The sequence below is a fragment of the Rhincodon typus genome, chromosome 7, assembly GCF_021869965.1.
Source record: "Rhincodon typus isolate 14 chromosome 7, sRhiTyp1.1, whole genome shotgun sequence".
NCBI classification, from domain to species: domain Eukaryota; kingdom Metazoa; phylum Chordata; class Chondrichthyes; order Orectolobiformes; family Rhincodontidae; genus Rhincodon; species Rhincodon typus.
This window is the reverse complement of record NC_063338.1, coordinates 29,149,225-29,172,918: the sequence shown is the minus strand read 5'-3', so window position 1 is coordinate 29,172,918 and position 23,694 is coordinate 29,149,225. Positions and strand designations below refer to the sequence as shown.

Sequence of the window (23,694 nt, the reverse complement as noted above, 5' to 3'; positions counted from 1 at the left end):
TGAGGGTAACTAGCAAATAACATAAAAATTAACAATAAGACCTTGTTCAAATATACAGATAAGGAAGAACAAGACAACAGTGAACACTGAGCCATTGGAGAATGGGGTTGGGGAAATAATAATGGGGAGCTAGGAAATGACAGAGGATTTCAATAAATACTTTGCATCACTCTTCACAGTAGAGGCTACTGATGATATTCGAAAAATACAAAATAATGAAGGGGCTAGGGTGGAGGTGGAGAGGTGGGGGAGGAGATGAACAGCAATAACAATTACTGGAGAAAATATATTTGGGAGACTAATGCATCCTAGGATTTTAAAGGAAGTTGCAACAGGGATCATTGATATTAATCGTCCAAGAATCCTTAGATTGTAGAAAAACTCCAAAAGATTGGAAAACTATTGATGTAGCACCCTTATTGAAAAAGAGAGGGAAACAAAAGAATATAGTTAACTTTGGGCAAGTTAGCTTAACATCAGTTGTTGGCAAAATGTTAGCATCCATAATAATGGATGTAAAATCAGAGCTTTTAGAAACCCTAAGTATAACCAAGCAGAGTTATCATGGTTTAATGAAAGGAAAATTTTATCTGGCAAATTTATTACAGTTCTTTGAGGTAGGTAAAGAGGAGGCAGTAGATGTATTATGTTTGGATTTCTAAAAGGTATTTGATAAGGAACCACTCATTAGGCTACTTAATAAGAATCCTGGGATGTTGGGGGTAGTATATTAACATGAATAGAGGAGTAGTCAACCAATAAAAGATAGAGTTGAGATAAAGAAGGCATTTTCAGGATGGCAATCTGTAACTAGTGGAGTACCACACAGACCAGTGCTATGGCTATGATTATTTACAACGTATATTAATAACCTGGATGACAGAAATCAATGTATTGTTGCCAATACATTATCCATTTGTGGATGACAAAAATAGTTGGGAGGACAGTAGTGAGGATGACACAATAAGTCTATAGAGAGATAAAGGAAGGTGCACTGAATGGGCAAAAGATAGCAGATGGAATATAACGTGGGAAAATAATAGGTTATACACTTGGCAGGAAGAGTGTAAGAGTAGGATATTACTTAAAAGTGGAAAGACAACAGGAAGCTATGGCACAGAGGAATCTGGGGTTCTTAGTGCATGAATTACAAAAAAACTCAGTGGGAAACAGGGAAAGCAAATGAAGTATTGGCCTTTATTTGCCAGACATGATTTTCCTTTTATGAAGCCATGATGACTCTGCTTGGTTATATTTAGGGTTTCTAAATGCTTTGTTATTACATCCTTTCTTACGGACTCAAAAGAAATGTAGTCTATAAATAGGGAGAACTTGCTAAAACTAGGCATTCATCAGATCACAGCTCGAATAGTTTTGGTCTCTTCATCTAACGAAAGATATCGGAGGCAGTCCAGACAAGGGTCATGAAAATTGACTCTGGGTATGGAGGGATGCTCTTATGAGGGGAAGTTGAGTGGGTAGGGCTTGTATTCATTGGAGTTCAGAAAATAAGAAGAGATATTATCAAAACATTAGATTTTTAGGGGCTTGACAGGGTAGAGTAGAAGAAGTTGTTCCCTTTTGTAGAAGAGTATAGGCCCAGAAGGCATATTCTTAGAGTAAGGAGTCACCCATTTAAGACAGAGATGAGGAGGATTGTTTTTCTCCTAGAAAGTGGTAAATCTGTGGACTTCTTTATCACACAGGGCTGTCGAGGCTGGATAGACAGATTTTTAATAAGTAAGGATTATTAGGATAAGGCAGGAAAGTAGAGTTGAGGATTATCAGAACAACTGTGATCTCACTGAATGGCAGAGTGGACCCAGGGGGCCGAACACCCTATTTCAGCTTCAGTTTTATAATCTTATGGCCTTGTGCATTTTTGACTTACTGGCATGGGAAACCTACAGTCCTCATCTGAAATTACTATATCTATCACTCACTCAGTCATCTTTTGTCAGCAGGTATTCGCAAACCCATTTCAAGAACCATGGTCATGGAAAGGGGAAGCCCTCAAGTCTAAGCAGAATAGAGGTCGTCAAAAAACTTCAAATGATTCTCAGCTGTAATACACATTCACTACTTTTCTAATGTTACAAGTTATTTGGTTATTATTTTCAAGTCTTAATTTCCTACCATTTTTTTGCCTAAAGGTGGGCCAAAAACCCCCTTCCTTCTTTTGTCCAGCTTAGACATGATGATATTTTGAGTCTGAGCAGCAGTAGTTTGGGCTGAAAAGTTAATCAGCAATGGTTTATAAATGTCTTTGTTCAGATGATTTAATAGGAAGTCCTAAAAGAAAACATTAAAAAGTTTATTAATGTACAGAACATACATTTCAATTCTCAATACACAGCTTAAAAAGTACATAGCTAAAATTAATGGTCTATTATGTTGGTGACATGTAATTATTTTTTCTAAGATCACCAAAAATATGAAATTTTATATTTCACTGAATTCAATGTCTTTTTACCATAATCCTAAAGCAGAGTATAAACAAGCTTGATAGCAGAATATAATGCCTTACCAAATTTTAATTATACATTCCATTCTTTTCATGCTGGGAGCAACCCTTCAACGTGATTAGCTATTATAATGTTTATGGTCATTCACTGAAGGCGTGTAAAAACTGCCAGCCATCTTTATGAATTTGACTCCTAAGGACAACAGGTCCTTCATTTGCTAGCATCTACTTCATTGGGCAAGCAGTACTACTGGCAAAATATCATCATGTCTAAGCTGGACAAAAGAAGGAAGGGGTTTTTGGCCTAACTCTAGGTAAAAAAGTCCTCCAGCCAACCTTAATTATTGCATTAGTAAACATTACTCCACAAAGAGGAAATAACAGTGGTTACTCTCTCCAACTACAGTAATTTGGCTACCTCACTTGCTGCATTCAACTGCTAGGCAGTCCAAAATCTAAAGATAAGTATTACTCACTAGCATATAACTTAATTGGGAAGGAGAACTGAATTCTGGCGTGATATCCTTTTATCAAACATATCATTATCAAACATATCTATGTTCTATGTTCTATGTTCTATTGGAAATCTAAGTCGTTACTTCCAGCTCATGCAAGATCCCCCAGCCATCTGGCTTCTCAATCCTGGAAGCTGCACAAGATTCCACCCTTTGTCTGTATAGTAACTAATGGATCAACTATTCATTTATTTCCACCACGTACTGTTCTTTCCTGACCCACTGTGTTTAATTTTATCAAAAATGCTGTTCAGTTTCAAAGACTTGATATGTCTCCTGCTACTTTTTGAACTTTCCTACCATCAGCCAAGAACAACTTCCACTCCTGCAACATTTTATTTGTTTAAAGTCCCATCTATTGCCAGGATAACTGGCTGGGTTTCAATGCAGCCCACCCCAATAAAACAGCTCTTTCCCAAGTACTAGTGCCTGTGACACATAAGCAATGTGTCTTTAATCTGCATACCCTTATGCAAATTGACATGTGGTTTAACTAAGAATCTAGAGGGCAGAAATTTCCATTATGAATTCTAGTTTGGCATCAAGTACGTTAAAGGACATCATTACAGCTCAGACTCGAGACAAGTTTTATTGCTTAAGTACTGAGCTGAACACATGGGATCATGTGAGTAACTTTGCATGTTTTCGGTGAACCTTATGGGACAGATAGGTCGGAAGTTCTTGCCCCACTGCAACCTTGCAGGGCCGGAAGCCTTGACATCATCATTAAAGTCTACCTGGACAGACTATCATTCACAGCAAGCCCGTAGCATCACTGCAAGTTTTTTTGCTTAGCCCACCCGTCTGTGAGATGGCTTGGAATGTACAGAAACTGCCACTAATGCCTCAAAGTGGTTCTAGTCCTAACTACAGAAAAAAGGATGGCAGTGCAAAGCTCCCCCATCAGACCCAGGTGGCATGAAGAAAGGTGACAATGCAGGTCTGTACCAGTGACCCACACAAAATAACCCAAATCCAAGGCAGGAAGAGGATAAACAATCTCTAGCTCAATGGCAAGGTTAACTGGTATGATCTTGTCGCTGCAAAATGTTACTCATTGTGGCATCGCTCAGTCTAACACTGCCACTACACAGGCATGACAATACAGAACAGTCAGCTGCACCACATGGATAATATGTTCACCACTTAAAGCTATCAATTCCTGACAGTTCCTGGGCAATGCACTTCATACTCACTTCTAAGAGAGTCCCAAGACCTATCATGATGATGCATGCTCATAAAGTATTCATGTAACCATTACAATTAAATTCAATCACCCTCTGTCTCTGTTTGCACAACAAGATCACTCAAAACACAAGGAACTGGGCCACGACTGTAGATGTTTTAATTCTGAGAAGCAGGCGGCTGACCTGGCAGAGATGGAGCATGCCGATCCCATGCCAATGGAGAGACAGGAACGTCCCAAAATCCAGTGAAAAGGCCTGTGGCCAGTTGTTCGACAGTGATCAGTGTCAGGCATTTGTTTCATAAAAAACTGAGCATGTACACAACTAATAACTTTGTTTCCACACTACAAATGCTGGCAGCCACCAGAACAGCATGAAGCCCAAGATCCCACAACCTCGCCCATTAGCACCACCATTTGAGGGTGATGTCTCTTAAATCTCAGAGGAAGCACTGGAATGTCATTGATATGCATCCTCGAACAGCACAGAGATAATCACCATGGTGGACCACTGTAGAGTAGGTTTGGGGCACATCACTGACGGCAGAGGAAACCATATCCATGGTTCCTGACATTAGAGGACTGCTGGGGACCAAGTAACTGCTGAGCCATGCAGGTGAAGTATCTTAATGCTCAGCCATAAGTGACATGCATATGCTGAGGCTGGCAAGGGAACACCGGGCAGTTAGGCCATAGATTCTCAATGGCCTAGAGTGAGATATGGAGAAGACTATCCAAGTTCTGTCTACTGTCATGGCTCTGGCAAGTGAGTTTCAAATGTGTCTTAATGATACAGACAATTCCACAAATTTGCACTTCCAACAAGGATTTTCCAATTGCAAGAAGCATGGGCTGAAGATTGAACTATAATATGACCACATCATGTTACCGGCAATCTCAGACATTGACTGTAGTGACCATGGATATCGGAGAATTACTTAGATAGAGTGAATTACTTCCAAATATTAATCATACAGAGTCATCCTAAGCAATTTGTGGAAACAGATACATATGCAAGTTGATTATTCTGATTATTTTGTATGCATTGCTGCTTGCATAATTACTGTGCAGAAAGAAATGATGGGCAAATACAAAATGAAAGTTAAAGATTAGATTAATAAACATAACAATGTAACTTCATTAAAATTTATCTCTGAATTAACATTATTAAAATAGTTTGCTGGTTTCATTGCTATTTATGGGGCCGGCATGCGTGCATACTAGCTGGGGCTGTTAAATGCATTACGTTATTGGAGTTGGAAGTGAGACACATAGAAATTAGAAAAAAAACTTTATTTTCTTTGTAATTTTAACAATAGGTCAAACTGATTAAGAGACAGAAGGCAGAGTATTAAAGCGCATACATAAGGCTGGAGAAAATCAGCAGATCTGACAGAACTGAAAATAAAGTAACAAAAACAGAAGTTGCTGGAAAAACTCAGCAGGTCTGGCAGCATCTGTGAAGAAAAAATCAGAGTTAACGATTTGAGTCCAGTGACCCTTCCTCAGAACTGAAAAGACATTCAGTTCTGAAAAACAGTCACTGGACTCCAAATGTTGACTGTATTTTTCTGCACAGATGCAACCAGATCTGTTGCGTTTCTCCAACATTTTCTGTGTTTGTTTCAGATTTCTAGCATCCACAGCATTTTGCCTTTATTAGGGTGTTAAGGAGTTGTTTTTCAGGCTAAATAGGACTTTGCAATGGTGTTCCCTAAGGTTCAGTGTTGTGATCGCTGTACCTTTTGATATAATGCATACTATATTAATAGCCTAAATTTGGATATATGGAGAATAATTTCAGAGTTTGCCGATGACATTAGATTGAAAATTTACTGGTTTGAAATAGTTTAAGCTTCAGAAGGTCACACACTGATGAAATGGGCAAAAATGTTGCAGATGAAATTTAGCACAGAGAAGTATGATGTGATTCATTTTGGAAGAGAGAATAAAGAGAACCAACATAATCTAAATTTGGTGCTGATTAATAAAAAGTTTGCTGCAGTTCAGTGTTAAAGGGAGGTTCAGCAACTGGGCATGTGCGTAAGTATTTAAAGGCAGTGGTACAATTTGAGCAAGGTATTGAAAAGGCATGGAGCAGTCTTGGTTTTGTCTTTATACAGCAAGCTTCTGGTTACAAAAAAGTTATTCTAAATCTTTATAAAACAATGATAAGGTTCCAACTGGTGAACTATGGTCAATTTTGGGGACCACACTTTAAAAAGGACATCAAAGACATCACTACACAGGGTGAAGAAGAGATTTTCTCAAATGGTTCCCTGCAAGAATGAGAAACCTAAGTGAGGTGGATGGACCGGAAAAAAAAAAACAAGATAATGCTTACAGCAGAGAAGGTTAATCAGAGATTGGATGGAGCTATTAAAATCATTTAGGTTTTTGATAGAATAACTGAGAAAAAATTGTTTCCTATGACAGGATTGGTAAACAAAAGGTATAGACATGTTTGGAATTTTTTGACAATTAAAACAAAAGTGACAAAAGGGAAATAAAATATCCAGCAAGCTGTTATAATCTGTAACACACTGCATGAAAGGCTGGTGGGAGCAGACTAGCTAGTAACTACCAAAGGGTTTCGATAAATTGAGGAAAAAGAAAGTTAGCAAAATTGTGGGAGAAAAACTAGGGAGGGGATTTGGATAGTTCTTTTGAAGAGCCACAATGTGTACAATAGACTGAATGGTCTCCCTCTATGCATTAAAATTCCATCATTCTATGAATACAAAAGTTCCTATTGCAAAATAAGAATCCTGCGGGGTGGAATTTTAACACTATGGATCAGTTTATAATGCTAGATTTAGAAACCATCCACAAAACTGCACATAGGTGGTATTTTATGGCCTTACTATTCACATATAGGGATAAAATGTTAATTATACTTTGCGAAATATGCCTACACAGCTAGTTTTCAAATTACAATGGTTTAATCCTAGCCAGTTTTTCTCACAGATGCTGATCATTGCCTGCCCCAACTGCAAACTGCAAAGTTTCTGCTGCACCCTTTGGACTATTTTGTTCTTCAGTTTAAAAGTGTAACTATGAACTACATTTCCAACCTGGATATACTCAAACAATGTAATGTAATTTGGTAATTTAGATTTCTACACCAGAACTCAGATAGCCAGACACTAGTCTTTGTACCCTTAGAAATATTTGTTCACAGACATATTATGTATCACCAATCAGTTTTAGGCCTGTTTCTCCGATAATGATATAACTGTTAACACTGTTGCCCCAAACAATCCACCTTTCTTCTTTAATAAAGCGACAGAAATTTCACGCGTTTCAAAAATAATCTAATATTACTGTAATCTAGTATTACTAACTAATTATTAAAATAAAAGCACCTGATAGTAATATCTTAATTTTTAAAATATTACTAAGTGTTACAGATGTTGTATCAAATGATGTAATTGATTAACTTTATTTTACTAAGCCAATTGTTTCAATCCTGAGAGAACACTTACAATAATGTAGACACTTTTCCCTGTTCCAGTTGGACCCACAAACATAGAAGGTTTTTGATTTGTTGTCATAAGTTTCATAAGTTCCATATAACGAATGGTATCTTTAGTTGGTACAATAATTTGATTGAACTCTGCATCCTTTGGAATGGGGGGAACAGAGTTCAATCTTTCAGTCCATAATTCCCATCTTCCTGATCCCTAAGAATGAAAGATGAAAAGATTTTTAAAAATTAGGCAAAAGAAACTTATATCAATCTACAAAACGTCAGCAATATGAAGGCAAATATGAATCAAAATTTTCTTTCAGATTTCTCGGTAATTCAGTCTTATGGTTATTAAAAGTGGGGCCAAAATCCGGGAATCCTGCTTTGCTGATGGAAATATGGCTACCTGCCTTTGGATATAAAATTGTGGAGACAGGCACTGTCACAAGGATCATCATCTGTCCAAGCAGCAGAGGAATTAGTCAAATAGCAGTCAACAAAATTGAAACTTACTATTCTAAGCATGGAACTGAGGTCCAAGTAGATGAGGAAGATCTTTTACATTATAAAAATAGTCCTAAGAAAATACGTTGTTAATTTCAAGTTAATCCATCTAGTCTGATTTTCAGCTATCATGGATTCTTACAATTCATCACTTGATAACATTTCCATTGTGTCTACCGTGGGATTAAACAAATGAATTCCCAAGGAGAGCACAGGCTTCTGCAGAAAATTAAGGGAGAAGACAAGTAATGAAGAAACAATGGCAGAAACAGGCTGCACCCAAAATTGAGATCCACTGCTCTCTCTTCAGTCTCTACCATACATTCATTCTCTGCGCTCATCAATATGGTGAATTTCAGAGAATCTGAGCAGTTATTACGTGGAAATAATATAGTTATTTCTGAAGAAGGGTCTAGGCCCAAAATGTCAGCTTTCCTTGGCCTGCTGTGTTCATCCAGCTCTACACCTTGTTATCATAGTTATTTGTTAATTGGCTTCTCACTAACTTAAGTGAGGGCTCCATACTCATTTGCCCTTAGCAATCAAAAAATACAGAATGATATTTCATTTAAAAGTTGCACTTAAAAATGCATACACTAGGTCTGCTACCAGCGTAGTACAATGTGTTTTATTGGATATTGGATTATCCATAAGTTAATTCTAAACATTTAATATGCTACTCTTACGTGTGTAGATCATCACAAAAAGTGATGCAGCATCACATGATTTGGTTTCTCATGTATCCTTGTGGAAGATGTTGCCAGGCAAGTAAGACACTTTTCAATAAAGTTGCTGTTTCTTGTACCTCTGCAGAATCATTAAGTACTTTATGTTAATCTAACAATACCACGAAAATTGTAACCTCTGCACTATATTCTGATCCAAGGCTGATGATTACTGAATTCTGCTGTTTGAGCAATTAAATAAAATGGCTTTTCTACATGTCAAAGCTTGTGTTATAGTCCCAGTATATAGGCCTGAAATATATGTCTACTGCCTGAAACCTGCTTAATTTATCAAGGCTGGCCACCAGAAAGACTAAGGAAGAACAAATCTTCCTGACCACCAGCCTAATGCAAATCTTACATAGTTATCTTTTAGTTGTAAACAACTATACAGTACCAACGCTGGAAGAGACCTCACATAGTATAAAAGAAGCTTTACATTACTTCTTAGTGACCTTCAAAAATGTTCTATAACATAGTCAAGAAATGATAAAAAGTACATTCTTCAACTCTATGTTGGCACAACCTGGTTATTGGTGGAATTTTCTCATTTGCAGTTAAAATGTTTTGTTTAGTGAGATTCATTGACTGACATGGCTTGGAGCGATTTTTCTCCCACAGTCTTTCACTCCTAATTTTATTATTTCTTCAACCAGGCAGTTGGTTCTCAGGGAATCGGCCGGCAGGAGAGACAGAATCACTTGTCATCTTCTGGCTTTCACACCTCTGATGCCATATTTAAAGTCCAGTTGCACACTAGCTCAGACACTACAACCTAGGAACAGGCCTGCACACTGCTCGACCATTATTACTGAACACATGGCTCAGAGCGGAAGAAAGCTCCTTCCCTGCTTTGCAGAGAGAGACCTGGAGGTGTGGTGGTAGAAAGGAGGGAAGTCCTCTTTCTGGCAGACCATTACAAAAGGCAAGGTCAGCACACACAGCCAGCCAGGGCACATATGCAGCCTGGGTCAGTGCTATATCTTGGGTGAAAAGGAATGCCCAGTGGTGAGTAAAGAAGGTAAATGACCTTCTGAATAGTACAAGGGTAAATGCCACAATATTCTCTCTGCTACCTCAAACTCACAGGGCCAACACTCTCTAACTCTGTTACTGCACATCTATCTCAAAAGGCCCACAGATTATAACTCTCAGTATGCATCATGCCTATTTAATGGCTCTCACACATTACACTCACCAAGCTACAAAGGCTTCTTGCCCTCTGCAATTCCTGCTCACTCCTTTGACATCTCACTGCCTCTCCTGTTCATATGTCACCACTAAGTGATCTTCTATGCAGTTCCATCATATTCATTCCTTTCCTTTCCCTCACTGCAGGAAAATGAGGCCCACCCCCAGACTGACTCAACAGAATCTGACTGATCTATCTGTAATGTTCAGACTGTTTGCAGTTGACCTGGAGACCCTGAAGCCTGATTCCCAGGCTCGGCCAGGACCAAGAACCTGACTGGCCAACACTTTACACTGTAAACAGATTAGACCCTCGATAACAGTGATGTTTTCCCCTGACTGATTACAGTCTCTCTTTATCTCACTAAGGATTGCTCCCCTTTGACTTTCATACATGCTCATTTGCTGGACACACGTGAGTATGTTTGCTACATAAACTGTTGGCACATGCTGCAGGTCTGATGCTGATGTAGCACAGTGCCGTGCAGTGACATCCACTATCTGAATGACAGATTGACTGTTCAGTGCTCCCCACTATTAAACAGTGCAAGCCACAGAGGCTTGCAGCCGTAACTGAGCACTAAGATTGTGTGTGCTAAAACAGCAATGCAAGTCACTGCTGAAGTCAGAGATAACACAGTGTGGAGCTGGAGAACACAGCAAGCCAGGCAGTGTGAGCAGTAGGAAAGCAAGTGAAGATGCACCCTATGCAAATGCATAAAAAGTATAACACGTAAAGCGACCTGACAGATGCATGCAAGTCATAGTCATCTCTGAGCTCGAAAGCAAAGCATTGAAAGTCTCTGAATTAGTAAGACAGCAGGCATGATGATATGGTGAGGCATGTAGTTTGCCAATGCTGAATTCCATAGACAACGGGTCGAGACACATGGTGGTCATGGAATACGCAGGTATATTGTTGTGAAGAAGCAGTTGCATGATACCAAGGACAATCATTCAGCAAACTACAGCCAACAGGTACCAGCTCTGACTCACACTCTGGGGATTGCACCATCTAGTTTCTTGGTGAAGGAGAGAATTAGAAATGGCTTACAAGTAAGGCAAGTTGGGGCTTTAGTAGATGCAGATACATGCAATTAAGCTAATCCTCCTTCAACTGTAAAATTCTGAAGTCACCATTTACAGTCTGAGGGTAAAATCAGAAAAGTTTTCTTTTCTTACTAAGATGAATTAGATTTTTTTCATTCACACTGTATTTTTCCACTTTTCACACTATTATTTATGCCACATTAAGGAGGGGAAATTTCTGTCCAATGTGTTTTATTTACTTAAAGGAAAATTGAAAAGAATAATCACAAAACAAAATAGAATAACAATTTTTAAAAAGAAATAGCCTATTAGTGATTATTACAAATGAAATAAATAACATTTTTAAGTTTGATCTATTTCCAGTGTCAAGACGTTCTAAAAAAAGTTACATTTATTTAATATAAGGTTGACCTTTTCATTAATAGAACCATCTCAAAACCCTCCAGCCTTCGTTTTCTTGCAAAAGGAATAGCTTTTGGTATAGTAAAAAAACACGTAAACAGGCCATTTAATCAACCAGTTTATGTTGGTCGTTAAACTCAACAGGAGCACAGGTCCTAATTCCATAAAACAATAGTTCCCAGATGCCTTTCTTCCAACCATATACCTGTCTTAAATATCAAAAAAATCTCTAATTCAATCAACGGTTCCTATCCACTGCTTGTTAATAAAAGTAAATTCACAAACAATTTGGCCAAGATTACAAGTAAACTGTTGCATTCAAGTTCTCTCTAGTGTTGCGGGGAAAAATCCACCTGTTTCCAATATTTTGTTTAAACTTCCGAGCATATTGTCTATGCATTAGAAGTGGTATGTCTACTGCTTCCACTAGTCCTTTTATAAATCTCCAATAGAAATTTCAATTTGCCTGCCTCTAGCAAACAGCTCTGTTCAACAATGCTTATTGATCAACTGAGGGTGCATAGTTCAAAGCATATTGAAAATTATTGATGGAAAATCAGAGATTGCACACTCTTGTTATCCCAATGCCCACTCCCGAAGGTGGAGAACATTAGACTAATGAAATTTAAATTACTTCTTTGTATATTTTTCTGTTGCATTTTTGACTATTTACAATTATCAGTGTTGGATCTCATTTTGCAGTTATCTGTCTATGATAGAACTGTTAATTGTTAGCCGTCTATACTTCTGCAGCAGCCCAAATTTTAGTGTCATGGCATATCTAATTTAATTTGATTTGATTTGATTTATTATGGTCACATACCAAGATACAGTGAAAAATATTGTTCTGCATGTTAACTAGACAAATAATACTCTACATAAGTACATCAAGATAATAGAACAGAATATAGAATATTGTGTTACAGCTACAGAAAAGGTGCAGAGAAAGATCAACTCTAATATATTAGAGGTACATTTATAAGCCTGATAACAACAGGGAAGAAGCTGTCTTAAGTCTGTTGGTATGTGTTTTCAAACCTTTGTATCCTCTACCCAACAGAAGAGGGTGGAAGAGAGTGTAACCAGGCTGGGAAGTGACTTTGATTATGCTGGCTGCTTTCCCAAGGCAGCGGCAAGTATAGACAGAGTCAATAGAAGGAAGGCTGGTTTTCATGATAGACTGGACTGCGTTCACAACTCTCTGTAATTTCTTGCAGTTTTGGGCAGGGCAGTTGCCATACCAAGCTGTGACATATCCAGATAGGGTGCTTTCTGTGGCGGATCTATAACAATTGATAAGAGTCATTGCGAACATGTTGACTTTCCTTAGCCTTCTGAGGAAGTAGAGGCGTTGGTGCTTTTTCCTGAATGATGCACCAACGTGGATGGACCAGGACAGATTGTTGGTGATATTTACTCATAGGAACTTGAAGCTCTTGACCACCTCCACCTCAGCACAATTGGTACAGAGAGGGGCATGTCCTCCTGGTGAAGTCTATGATCAATTCCTTTGTTTGGCTGACATTTAGGGAGAGATTGCTGTCTTTACACCATGCCATTAAACCTTCTATCTCTTTCCTAGACTCTATCTTGTCATTGCTTGTAATCTGACCCACTACAGCAGTGTCATCAGCAAATTTGTAAATGGAGTTACAGCTGAATTTGGCCACACAGTCATGAGTGTATAAGCAGTATAGTAACAGGCTGAGTATGTAATCTTGCAGGGCACCAGTGTTGAGGATTATTGTGGAGGAGGTGTTGTCGCCTATCCTTACTGAATACAGTCTGTGGGTCAGGAAGTCAAAGATCCAGTTGCAGAACAGGGAACAGAGCCCTAGGCCTTGGAGTTTGGAGATATGTTTGGTTGGAATTATGGTGTTGAAGGTGGAGCTAAAGTCAATAAATTGGAGTCTGATGTAGGTGTCCTTGTAATCCAGATATTCCAGGGATGACTGTAGGGCCAGAGAGATGGTATCTGCTGTGGACCTACTGTGACATTAGGCGAATTATAGTGGATCAAGGCAATTTGGGAGGCAGGAGTTGATGGGTGCTATTACTAACATCTCGAAGCACTGGATGATGGATGTCAGAGCTAATGGCAGTCATTAAGGCACATTGCCTGATTTTTCTTTGTCACCGAGATGATAGGTGTAAACCTCACATCGTAGTAAGAAGAGGTTAAAGATATCTGCAAACACTCCCGCCAGCTGGTCTGCACAGGATCTGAGCGCACGGCCAGGGCCTCCATCCAGGCCAATTGTTTTCCATGGGTTCATTCTTAAGAAAGCCAATCTAATGTCTGTGGTGGTGACCGTGGGTACAGATGCATCCAATGCTGTTGGGACAGGTGACACCATTTCACTGGCCTTCTGTTCAAAATAAACATAGAATGCATTGAACTCATCTGGGAGGAATGCATTGTTGTCAGCGATTCTACCCACCTTCACTTTGTAGCCCATTTTATCGTGTATGCCTTGCCACAGTCGACGTGTGTTCATGTCATTAGTCTGGGAGTCTAGTTTAGTCTGGTATTGTCTCTTGGCATCCCTGATGGCTTTGCAAAGATCATACCTAGATTTCTTGCACAGGTCAGGGTCACCCGATTTGAATGCCTCAGGCCTAGACTTCAGTAGGGAGTGGATCTTTTGGGAACGCTCGGATTAACTTCTTCGGCACACAGTCCTCTTCATGCTTACTGATGAAGTTTGTGACAGTGATGGCATACTTGTTTAGTTTAGCCGCTGAATTCTTGAAGATGGACCTGTCCATTGACTCCAAGCAGTTACACAGGAGTTCGTCTGACCAACTTTTCAATGATTTCTGGTAATCAGGCAATTTTTGTACATTATAAACAATATAAACCTATTCCCCAAAACAATGACAAGCGAATCAGTACTACCCCAGGTCTTGGTGTAACACTATTTTTTTTAACATTCCTTTTTTTGCCAGTTTTCACTAGTTTTCTTTCCAGGATTTCTGTATCTTTTAGTTCAATTAATAATTTATTAATTAAATTTTCAAATTCTAGTTGGAAGTCCAAATAAACTCATATGAAGTGCCATTATCCACCTCATCGCTAATATCCCCGAAAAAGTCAAGAAGGTTTGCAAGGCAGAACTTTCACCAGATAAATCAAAAGTTGGAATTTTTTATGGGTCAGAGCAACATGGCTTATGATGAAGTTTGTGCCAGAATCGGACATCAAGTGCAGAGGCCTATCTCAATGCCATGATCATCTCGCTCCATCTTTTCTGCTTCTCATAAAGGGCATGACAAGATTCTTGTGAGGCAGTGGCAAAATAGGGGATTTATGGCTCAGTGCATCATTCTTACCTCTGAACCAGGAGACCCGGGTTCAAGTCCCATCTGTTCCAGAGGTGTATAATAACATCTCTGAACAGATTGATTAGAAAACAGTTTTAGGAGAGGCATTTGCCCAGTGGTATTATCAGACTATTAATCCAGAAACTCAGCTAACATTCTGGGAACCCAGGCTCAAATCTCACCATGGAAGATGGTGGAATTTGAATTCAATAAAAAATATGTGGAATTAAGAATCTACTGATGACCATGCAACTATTCTTGACTGACATAAAAATCCATCTGGCTCACTAATGTTCTTCAGGAAAGGAAATCTATCCTAGTCTGGTCTGGCCTACATTGGCTCCAGACCCACAGCAATGTGGTTTAACTCACAGGTGCTCTGAGTAATTAGGGATGGCCAATTAATGCTGGCCTAGCCAGTGACACCCACATCCTGTGAATGAATAAAAAAAATGCCAATTCAGGAAGGCAGGACTGTTCTTCAGAACCCTCCCATGTTAATACCTAGTTGCAATTTGAATGTCATTAACATTTCATTTGCTTTCACTACAGTGCTTATCAACATTTTTTCTCAGTGTCTAATTCTTTTTGAACGAAGACATTTTCACAATTTCAACTTTAAATTTCTTTTATCAAAATAAATTTACTATAATTTGAAAGTATACCCTATTTCTTGATTTATCAGTAATAGTGTCGTAGCTCGCTGGGTCAGTTCTCTCAACCATTTTAAGTTTTGATTCAGGTCAGTCGTGTAGAGCCTTGAAATCATTTACCAGGTCTTCCATTATTAATGTGAGCTCATGCCAAAAGGTCTCGCTTATCTCCTTTAGAACCATAATATATATTACAAGCAGCAAAACTCAACAGAGAATTTGCTAACCTATAACACGTTCCTCCTCTACCCCATGTTTATTGTGTAAATCTAATTGCAAAATTATCTAGAATTATGCATATTCTAGCAATTGAATATCAAGTTAGTCATACCATTTCTAATGATTTATAGAATGTAGTTTCAAAACATTCAAGCTAATTCATCTTCTACTTGAACATCATCACTAATCATATTCCATAGAGTTCTAACTTTCTTCCTAATTGAGGATACTGAGAGTTCTTCTAAATATAACAGAACTTTTTATATTAAATATAATGTTCAAGATCTTGATCTAAACTAATTTCTCAAACTTTTATATTTTTAGCATCTAACTCAATTAATTTTATAAATAGTAAACCTGAATTAATAAAATAGAATTTTGATCTCTGTATTTGCATATGGGAAGTACAATGTACCGGTTCACCAATGTAAAACTTCAGAATGATGAATTAAGATTCGATCTTTCAAACATCTGAATTCTTAATCTGACTGTAACAGATAAATGCTTGACATTTCCCTCATACAAGAAGAGTCAAAGGAATCAATGTATTTTAATACATACATCTTTAATGAACACATAATCATAGATAAGGCCCTCCTTGGGAATTGGGACAGTAGGGAGTTTTGCTGGAGGATCAACTTGCAGAAATAAATTGAACAGTGTTCTTGTCTCCTCAGTAAGAGGTCCATTGGTTATCTCTCGCACAAGCTTATTAAACTTCAGTCGATCATCCTCTCTGGAGGTAGCACCAACTGACCAAATTAAGGAAAATAGAAAAATTCCCTATAAAGAATACAAGCAATAGTGAGCAAAAGAATTCACATGAAATCATTTCATAAAGACCACAAGCTACGCACTAAACCAAGCACAGTCAAACAAGGTATATTGCCTTGAACCTTCTGATCAGTGACTATAAAATGTGTATTGCAACTGTTATCAAAAACTGCCCTGATTCAATACAGTTACACATTCCTTCATCCCACCATTCAGAGAAATGTTCAGTGTGGGGTTTCTCACGGAACTCCATCACAGCAGAATAGAATTGGGAAAGACAGGACATGCCTCTTTTTTATTGTGTGAGCTGCAGTATGGGAAACTTAAAGGTTCAGTCTTTGAATGTTACTGAATGGATGAGTAGATGAACATTAGTGAATGAATGAATGATTGAGAGGGTGGATATGAGTGAGATGAACAGGTGGATGAGTTAGTAGGTGGGTAAGTGGGTAGATTGAGTAAATGGATGAGCTGCATGAGGTGGGGAAATGCATAGGATGGGCAGGTGGATGAGACGGTGGGTGAGTGGGCTGTGATGTTGAGGTGGAGAATCAGGACGGTTACGGTCAATCATCAGCAAATTGATGGAAGGTGTTATCATAATGTTTATCAAGGGACACTTACTGAACTGACTCGAGATCAGTTTTTGGATTCTGCCAGGACCACTCAGCTCTTGGCCTCATTACAGCCTTGATCAAAACATGAACAAAGGAGGTAAACTCCGGAGTGAAGTGAATGTAACATCAAGTTAGTGTGTGGCCAAGTGTGGCATCATAGATGCCTAACAAAAGTACAGTCAATGGGAATTAGGGTGAAAACCACCCAGTGGATGGAGCCATGTCTAACACAAATGAAGATGGCTGTGGTTGTTGGAGATCAATCACCTCAATTGCAGGACATCTCGACAAGTATTCCTCATGGTAATATTCAATGCCTAACTACCACTCACTGTTTCATCAATGACCTTCCCATCATCATAAGGTCAAGAGTGGGATGTTGTTTGACAATTGCACAATGTTCAGCACCATTCTGCATGTCTTAGATATTGAAGCAGTCTGTGCGCATATGAAGGAAGATCCAGACAACATTCAGTCTTTGGCCAACAAGTGGCAAGTACATTTCCACCACACAAGTGCCAGGCACTGACCATCTCAAATAAGAATGTAAACATCTCCCCTTGACATTCAAAGGCATTACCATCTCTGTAACTTCCACCATCAGCATCTTAGAGATTACCATTATGCAGAAACGGAACCAGACCATCTATATAAATACCACAGCTGTATTGGAGTTAAGAGACTCAGAATTCCAAGTGAGAAATGCATCTTCTATCTCCCCAATGTCTGTCCCCAGTCTACAAGGCAGAGGTCAGGAGTGTGGTCAAATACACACCAGCTGCTTGGATGAAGGCAACTCCAACAAAATTTAAGAAGCTCAACACCATCCAGGACATGGTAGCCCTCTTGATTGTAACCTCATCCACCACTTTCAACACTCATTCCCTCCACCACTGATGCATGTGGCAATAATGTGTACCAACTAAAAGATGTGCTGCAACAACTTGACCAGGCTCCTGAAAAAGTACTCAGCAAATCTGATACCAATTATAATTGCAAAGAAGAGTGATATTGGACTCAAAGTGTTGTGATTTTCTCTCTCAACAGATGCTGTCACACCTGCTCAGACTTTCCAGCATTGTCTGTGTGTTTATTTATGAAGGGGAAGTCTTGTATGACAAATCTGCTACAGTGTTTTTGAGGTTATCGTGAAAAGGAGAAGGGTGAACCAGTGACTGGTATATTTGAAGTTTCAAAATGTTTTTGATTTGGTGCCAAACAAGCGATCATTGCACAAGACTTATTGGATTTGGGGGCAACATATTAGTGGGGATTGAGTATTAAATAAATAGAATATTTTTGGGTAACTAGCAAGATACTATTTGGATCAATGCTTGACCCTCAGTTATTTATAATTCACAGACTGGATTTTGGCAGAGGAGGTAGTTTTGAATTTGTGTTCAAATCTGATCTCAAGGGGAACCAGATCTCTTTTGTTTGCAGATATATGTGGTTAATTGGACAGCAGTGGTTTCTGCAAGCCAATTAGTGTCCGAAGAATGCTTCCACTTGTATGATGAGGCCAAAACTAGGGGACACTGTCAAAAAAATTAGGTTCCCTTATAGGAAGGTGATAAGGGATTTTTTTTCTCTCTGAAAGGGTTGAGCAGCTTTGTAACTCCCTGTTTCAAAAGTTGGAGGAGGCAATGTCACTGACTATTTTTAAAGACTGAGGCAGATAGATTTTTGTTAGGCAAGGGAATCAATGGCTATTGAATAGATGGGAAAGTGAAATTCAGAACGCAAACAGATCAGCCATGATCTTATTGAATGGCAGAGCAAACTTGAGGGGCTGAATGGTTCACTCCTGCTCCTAATTCTTGTGATTGTAATGTGAAATTATTAAGCAGCTTAACAGGGTATCTGCCGAGAAAATGTTTCACCTGGTTGCAGAATCTTGAATATTGGGTCACAATCTTAGAATAAAGGCTCAGACATTCAGGATAGAGTGGAGGAGAAATTTCTTCATTCAAACTGTCAAAAATCCTAGGAATTATTTGCACCAGAGAAAAGCAAATACTCAGCTATTGAGTACATTCAACACAGAAATCAGTAGACTTTAGAATATGAAGGGAATTAAGAAATATTGGAATAGAGTCAGGGTTTTACAGCACAGAAAGAAGCCCTTTGGCCTACTGTGTCTGCACTGGTTATCAAACACCTATCTACTTTTGTCCCATTTTCTAGCACTTGGCCTGTAGCCTTGTACGCAATGACACTTTAAGTGATAATCTAAATACTTCTTAAATATTGTAATAGTCTCTTTGATCCTGTCTACTTTGTAGGATCTTTATGTATTCATTTGCTTTGTTAGTCCTCGCAAAATGCATCATCTTTTCAGTATTAAATTCCATTTGTCATTGTTCTGTCCATCTGACGAGCCTGTCTCTCTCATCCTGTAGTCTAAGGCTTTCCCCCTCACTATCTATCACACCACCAATTTTCATGTCATCTGTGAACTTATAGATCATACCTGTAACATTAACATGCACTACAAACAGCAAGGGACCCAGCACCAAACCACTGTATACGGGTTTCCAGTCACAATTGGAAGCAACATTTGGCCAACAACTTCTACCTCTTACCATGGTAATAGCATGGGAAGGTAGAATTGAAGTCAAATATTTGCCATAACCTTGGTGAATTGTGGAGCAGGCTCAAGGGCCAATGACCTACTCCTTTACGTTATGGTCTTATATTTTTATGTACTTTTAATTAAAAACATACAAACTGTTACTAGTAGCTGATGTCAAAACACCATCTATGTGCCAAGCTGAAGAAGTAGCTCTACATTAAGATCTAGCTTCTCCTAATGTGTCCACTCCTATCGCTAGGACACAGTTCATCTTCTAGTTAACCAAGTTCTTCCTTATTGTTCATAAAGTCAATAAGCAGATGGACAAAAAAAACTTACCTGTGTAAAGCATATTACTCTTAAGACATCACCTACAATACTTCTTATCAAATTAACACATAAATAACAGGTGAAACTTCAGCACTATTGTTTTTGTAAGACAAATAAAATGGAGCGTCACCACTGTTTCTTGTCAAGAAAAATGTAACAAACTTCACAAACAATCCCTGAAAACCTGTTTGCTTCCTTCTGTGGAAAACAAAATTTGTGCCTGAAATGTACTAAGCTTTTGACTCATTTCTTCCTGACATGGGACACAAAGTTTAAAAACCAGGACAATGCACAGGAGAAGGCATGTATGATGAGATGATTGATAAAGCAGAAATGATCAGAATTCTTCAATTATGAAGAACATTACAAATCCAAGTGGCCCTCATGTAGCATTGATCTTTGGCTCCAACAGACATGCATGGCACTTTAGGAAAAACAGCCTTTGGGAGAATGAGAAGAATTAGGCATGGGTCAGAAACGTCCAGGCATTTACAATGCTGGATGTCACCCAATCCTTCAAAACTGAGCCTTTTTTTTCCATTTATAGCAAGACCAAGGTATGACAAAAGAGTGGAACAGACTGGAATGCAGCAGGGAGTCTCAAATGAGACCAGAAAAGCCAAGGCAATAAGTGAACTCCGAAGGTGAGGAGATCAAATTGTTGGGTAACTAACAGAATTTGGGAGGCATCAAAGTACAATTGGTAGGCCTGCATTTGTACTATAAGAGAGTGGTAGTTTACATTAGAAATTTCATTTTTTATACTGGGTGTTTTCCCCGCGTATAAAATATCTCAGAATATTTTTAAAAAACAAAAACATTTTCATGCTGCCTCAGAAAAATGAAAATTTTGAAACTTAACCACAGGGAAAGCAATAGCTACCTCAAACCAAGAACAGATGTCACGTTCATTCATTTGCTTAATTTTGGCAGCATCCGTAAATTCCTCCATTAGACAGTCCATAAGGTTCATGAGTGACTGAACCAAGCCTGTGTCACTGGTAGGAGCTAACTCCTGCAGGTTGAAAATAAATTTGATAATCTTGTTATTCATGGTTAGGATTTAGCAAAAAACAGAAATAAATAGACCGACTTTGTCAAAAAGCAAGATGTATAGAAAGCCTGTAAAAATGTCATAAATGCTGAAGCTATGACTGGAGTGGAAGGTCTACCATAAAAATTCATCCAATAGTACTTTACATCATTATGTAAAATTATTATTTCTACCTTTTTTTATCTCAAGATTGTAATTATGTAGCTATAGAAAAAAGTAACAGTGCAACATTTCAGTTAAAATTGTGTAGAAAATATAGATATGTATACCAATGCATCAAAGACAGATAATTTGGAAAATCCCACATTTTTAGAATAGGTTTGAAATACATGACTGGCTTGTAGAAATTTCATACAGATAAAATCAAAGTGTAATGAATGCAGGAGACCTGAAATAAATTCAGAAAATGCTGAAGAAACTCAGCAGATCTGGCAGCATCTGTGGAGAAAGAAACAGAATTAATATTGTCAGTCCAAAATGACTCTTTGTCAGAACTTCAGGGATCCAAAAAAGAGTCTCAGTGGTCTTGAAACACTAAACTGAATCTGGAGTTTTTTTGGCTAAGTGCCATCTTTTTTTACACCGAATAACGCATCACACCCCATCCCTAACCCATTGCTAATCTTCTTAAGTGACACATCACCCAGTGATAGCCTCCAATTATGTCAGCTAGAGGTGTGAAATAAGATAATGAACAAAGTGGGAAAACAGGGAGTGCAGCAGGGACTCTCTTAGGTACCCTCAAAAACGAGCAGGAGAGCAAAACAAAGTCCATTTCTCATGTCTCTGCAATGAACAGCTATACAGGTTTGGCAGATGTATCAGCCATAAACACTGACCCACAGTAACTGGCATTCTGTCTTCTCTCTTGTAGTACGTAACATAAAATAGATGCAAAAGCACCAAGACAAACTGAGGATCAGTACATCTGCATGCCATCAGTATTCTGAGAAGACAGCGTGTAGAATTATCAGGACCATCTGAGCCATTATATCTAATGCTGCCAAAGCATCAACTATGATGACATGCATCTTTTCCTGAAAGATGCCCATAAATATGTCATGATTGGAAATTCTGCTTCACTCCCCTGGCACCTTTGCTCATCCTTGCCCTACTCTTATCCGTTTGTGCTTTCAGATATTCAAGATCTCTTTAGCCTCCAAAGAATCCAAGGAGGAAGAAGAACGACATGAAGAGAATAAAGTGGTGGGAGTGGGCATCATGATTTAACTTTACAACTTCAGGCATCAACTGAGATACTAACAACAAAAGGACAAGTTTAGAGTCAGGATCAGCATATGTTGAGACACATGAATGAATGGCAGCAAGATCAGAGAAAATGTGAAAACCTCTCACAGAAAATGGCCCAGAGTGAATTCTGCTTGCAAGACACTCAAATAAAAAATCTATTGGGATGGACTACAGCAGGGTGGTACAATCTTTTTGCATGAAGTGGGGTGGCATATTTGAATTTTCCTCTCATTTGGAGGGGTTCGCTGTAAGCTCATTTCATGAAGATAAGGTTTGTCACAATAGTAAAGATAGAGTCCAAAGCGATAATTCAATAATTTAAATAAATGGATAATAAAAAAAGACCATTAAAAGTGCCAAGCAGCTAAACTAACTAATAAAATCAATTTTTGCCATTTTGATTAAAAAAAAGATCTAGAGACAGGTGAGGCCCCAAATCCTGTTCACCAGAGGCTGACTTGTTAGCCAAATTCTCCAGGTTTCCCTATGTCTCATTTGAAATGAAAACTCATCAATAGCAAGAAGTCAAATCTTGAAAGGCATTTCATTAGCCAAAAATTATCCTACTGGCAAAGTGCAAAACAAAGTGGAGTTGAAAAACAAGGTAGAGAAATTCAGGAATGCGTTAGCTATGTAGATGGAAACATCAGGTCGCTCAAATGGCACTGTGATGGCTCAAGAGACTGTGGAGAGAACTATTTACAGATGGTGAATGTTTGAAAGTGTGCTTTATTAAAACCCCTGATGTTAAAAATGAAAATGAAATTGTTCAAAAAAACTGAGATATGCCTTTATCTGTGAAGACCATGAGGACCAGACAGTAAAAATGGCATCACCAACCAGTAGATTAAGAATAAAGATTCACCTCCAGTGTGGCCAAATGCCTTCAAGTAAGGATGTTATATAAAGCAAGTTGAGAAACCAACCAAAAAAAATGAAAGTTTACAGTCCTGCTTGAAAATAAAAATAACAGCTGTCCAGATATTGAATATCCCTTTAAAGAAATTCAGTAGCAATCACATTAAATTTTATTTATCTGATTAATTATTGCTGTTAATTTATTTTATTATTGTTGTTATTAACTAGTTTGTTTTTTATCATTTTAAACTTTTATTAATATTGTACTTGTGAGAAAGAAGCATTCAATTTGTAATATTTTATTGAAATATTTATATACATGTATGTTTACAAACATCAGTAGAATGGCATTTCATAGAAATATACTAACTTATTTGTCTTGTTTTTCATTATAATTGGCACTTGAACAACAACATCACTGCTCTTAAGATATATTTTTGACTTCTTTTGAAAAAACAGCTTTTCATTAAGGATGCTGACCCCTGAACTAGACCATGGAATTTTATTATTTGAATGATATTTTCAGTTTGGGT

General features: G+C 38.2%; 1 protein-coding gene across 1 annotated transcript in view; it reads right to left on the bottom strand.

The window, feature by feature from the left end:
• dnah7 (dynein, axonemal, heavy chain 7) overlaps positions 1-23,694 on the bottom strand; it is a 311,419-nt gene that overhangs the window by 170,150 nt on the left and 117,575 nt on the right. Inside the window, exons 33-36 of the mRNA XM_048599124.1 lie at positions 20,882-21,013; positions 16,264-16,485; positions 7,651-7,848; positions 2,137-2,292 (exon numbers count right to left, since the gene is read on the bottom strand). Coding sequence (XP_048455081.1) covers positions 2,137-2,292; positions 7,651-7,848; positions 16,264-16,485; positions 20,882-21,013 — 708 coding nt within the window. The remainder of the gene's footprint in view (positions 1-2,136; positions 2,293-7,650; positions 7,849-16,263; positions 16,486-20,881; positions 21,014-23,694) is intronic.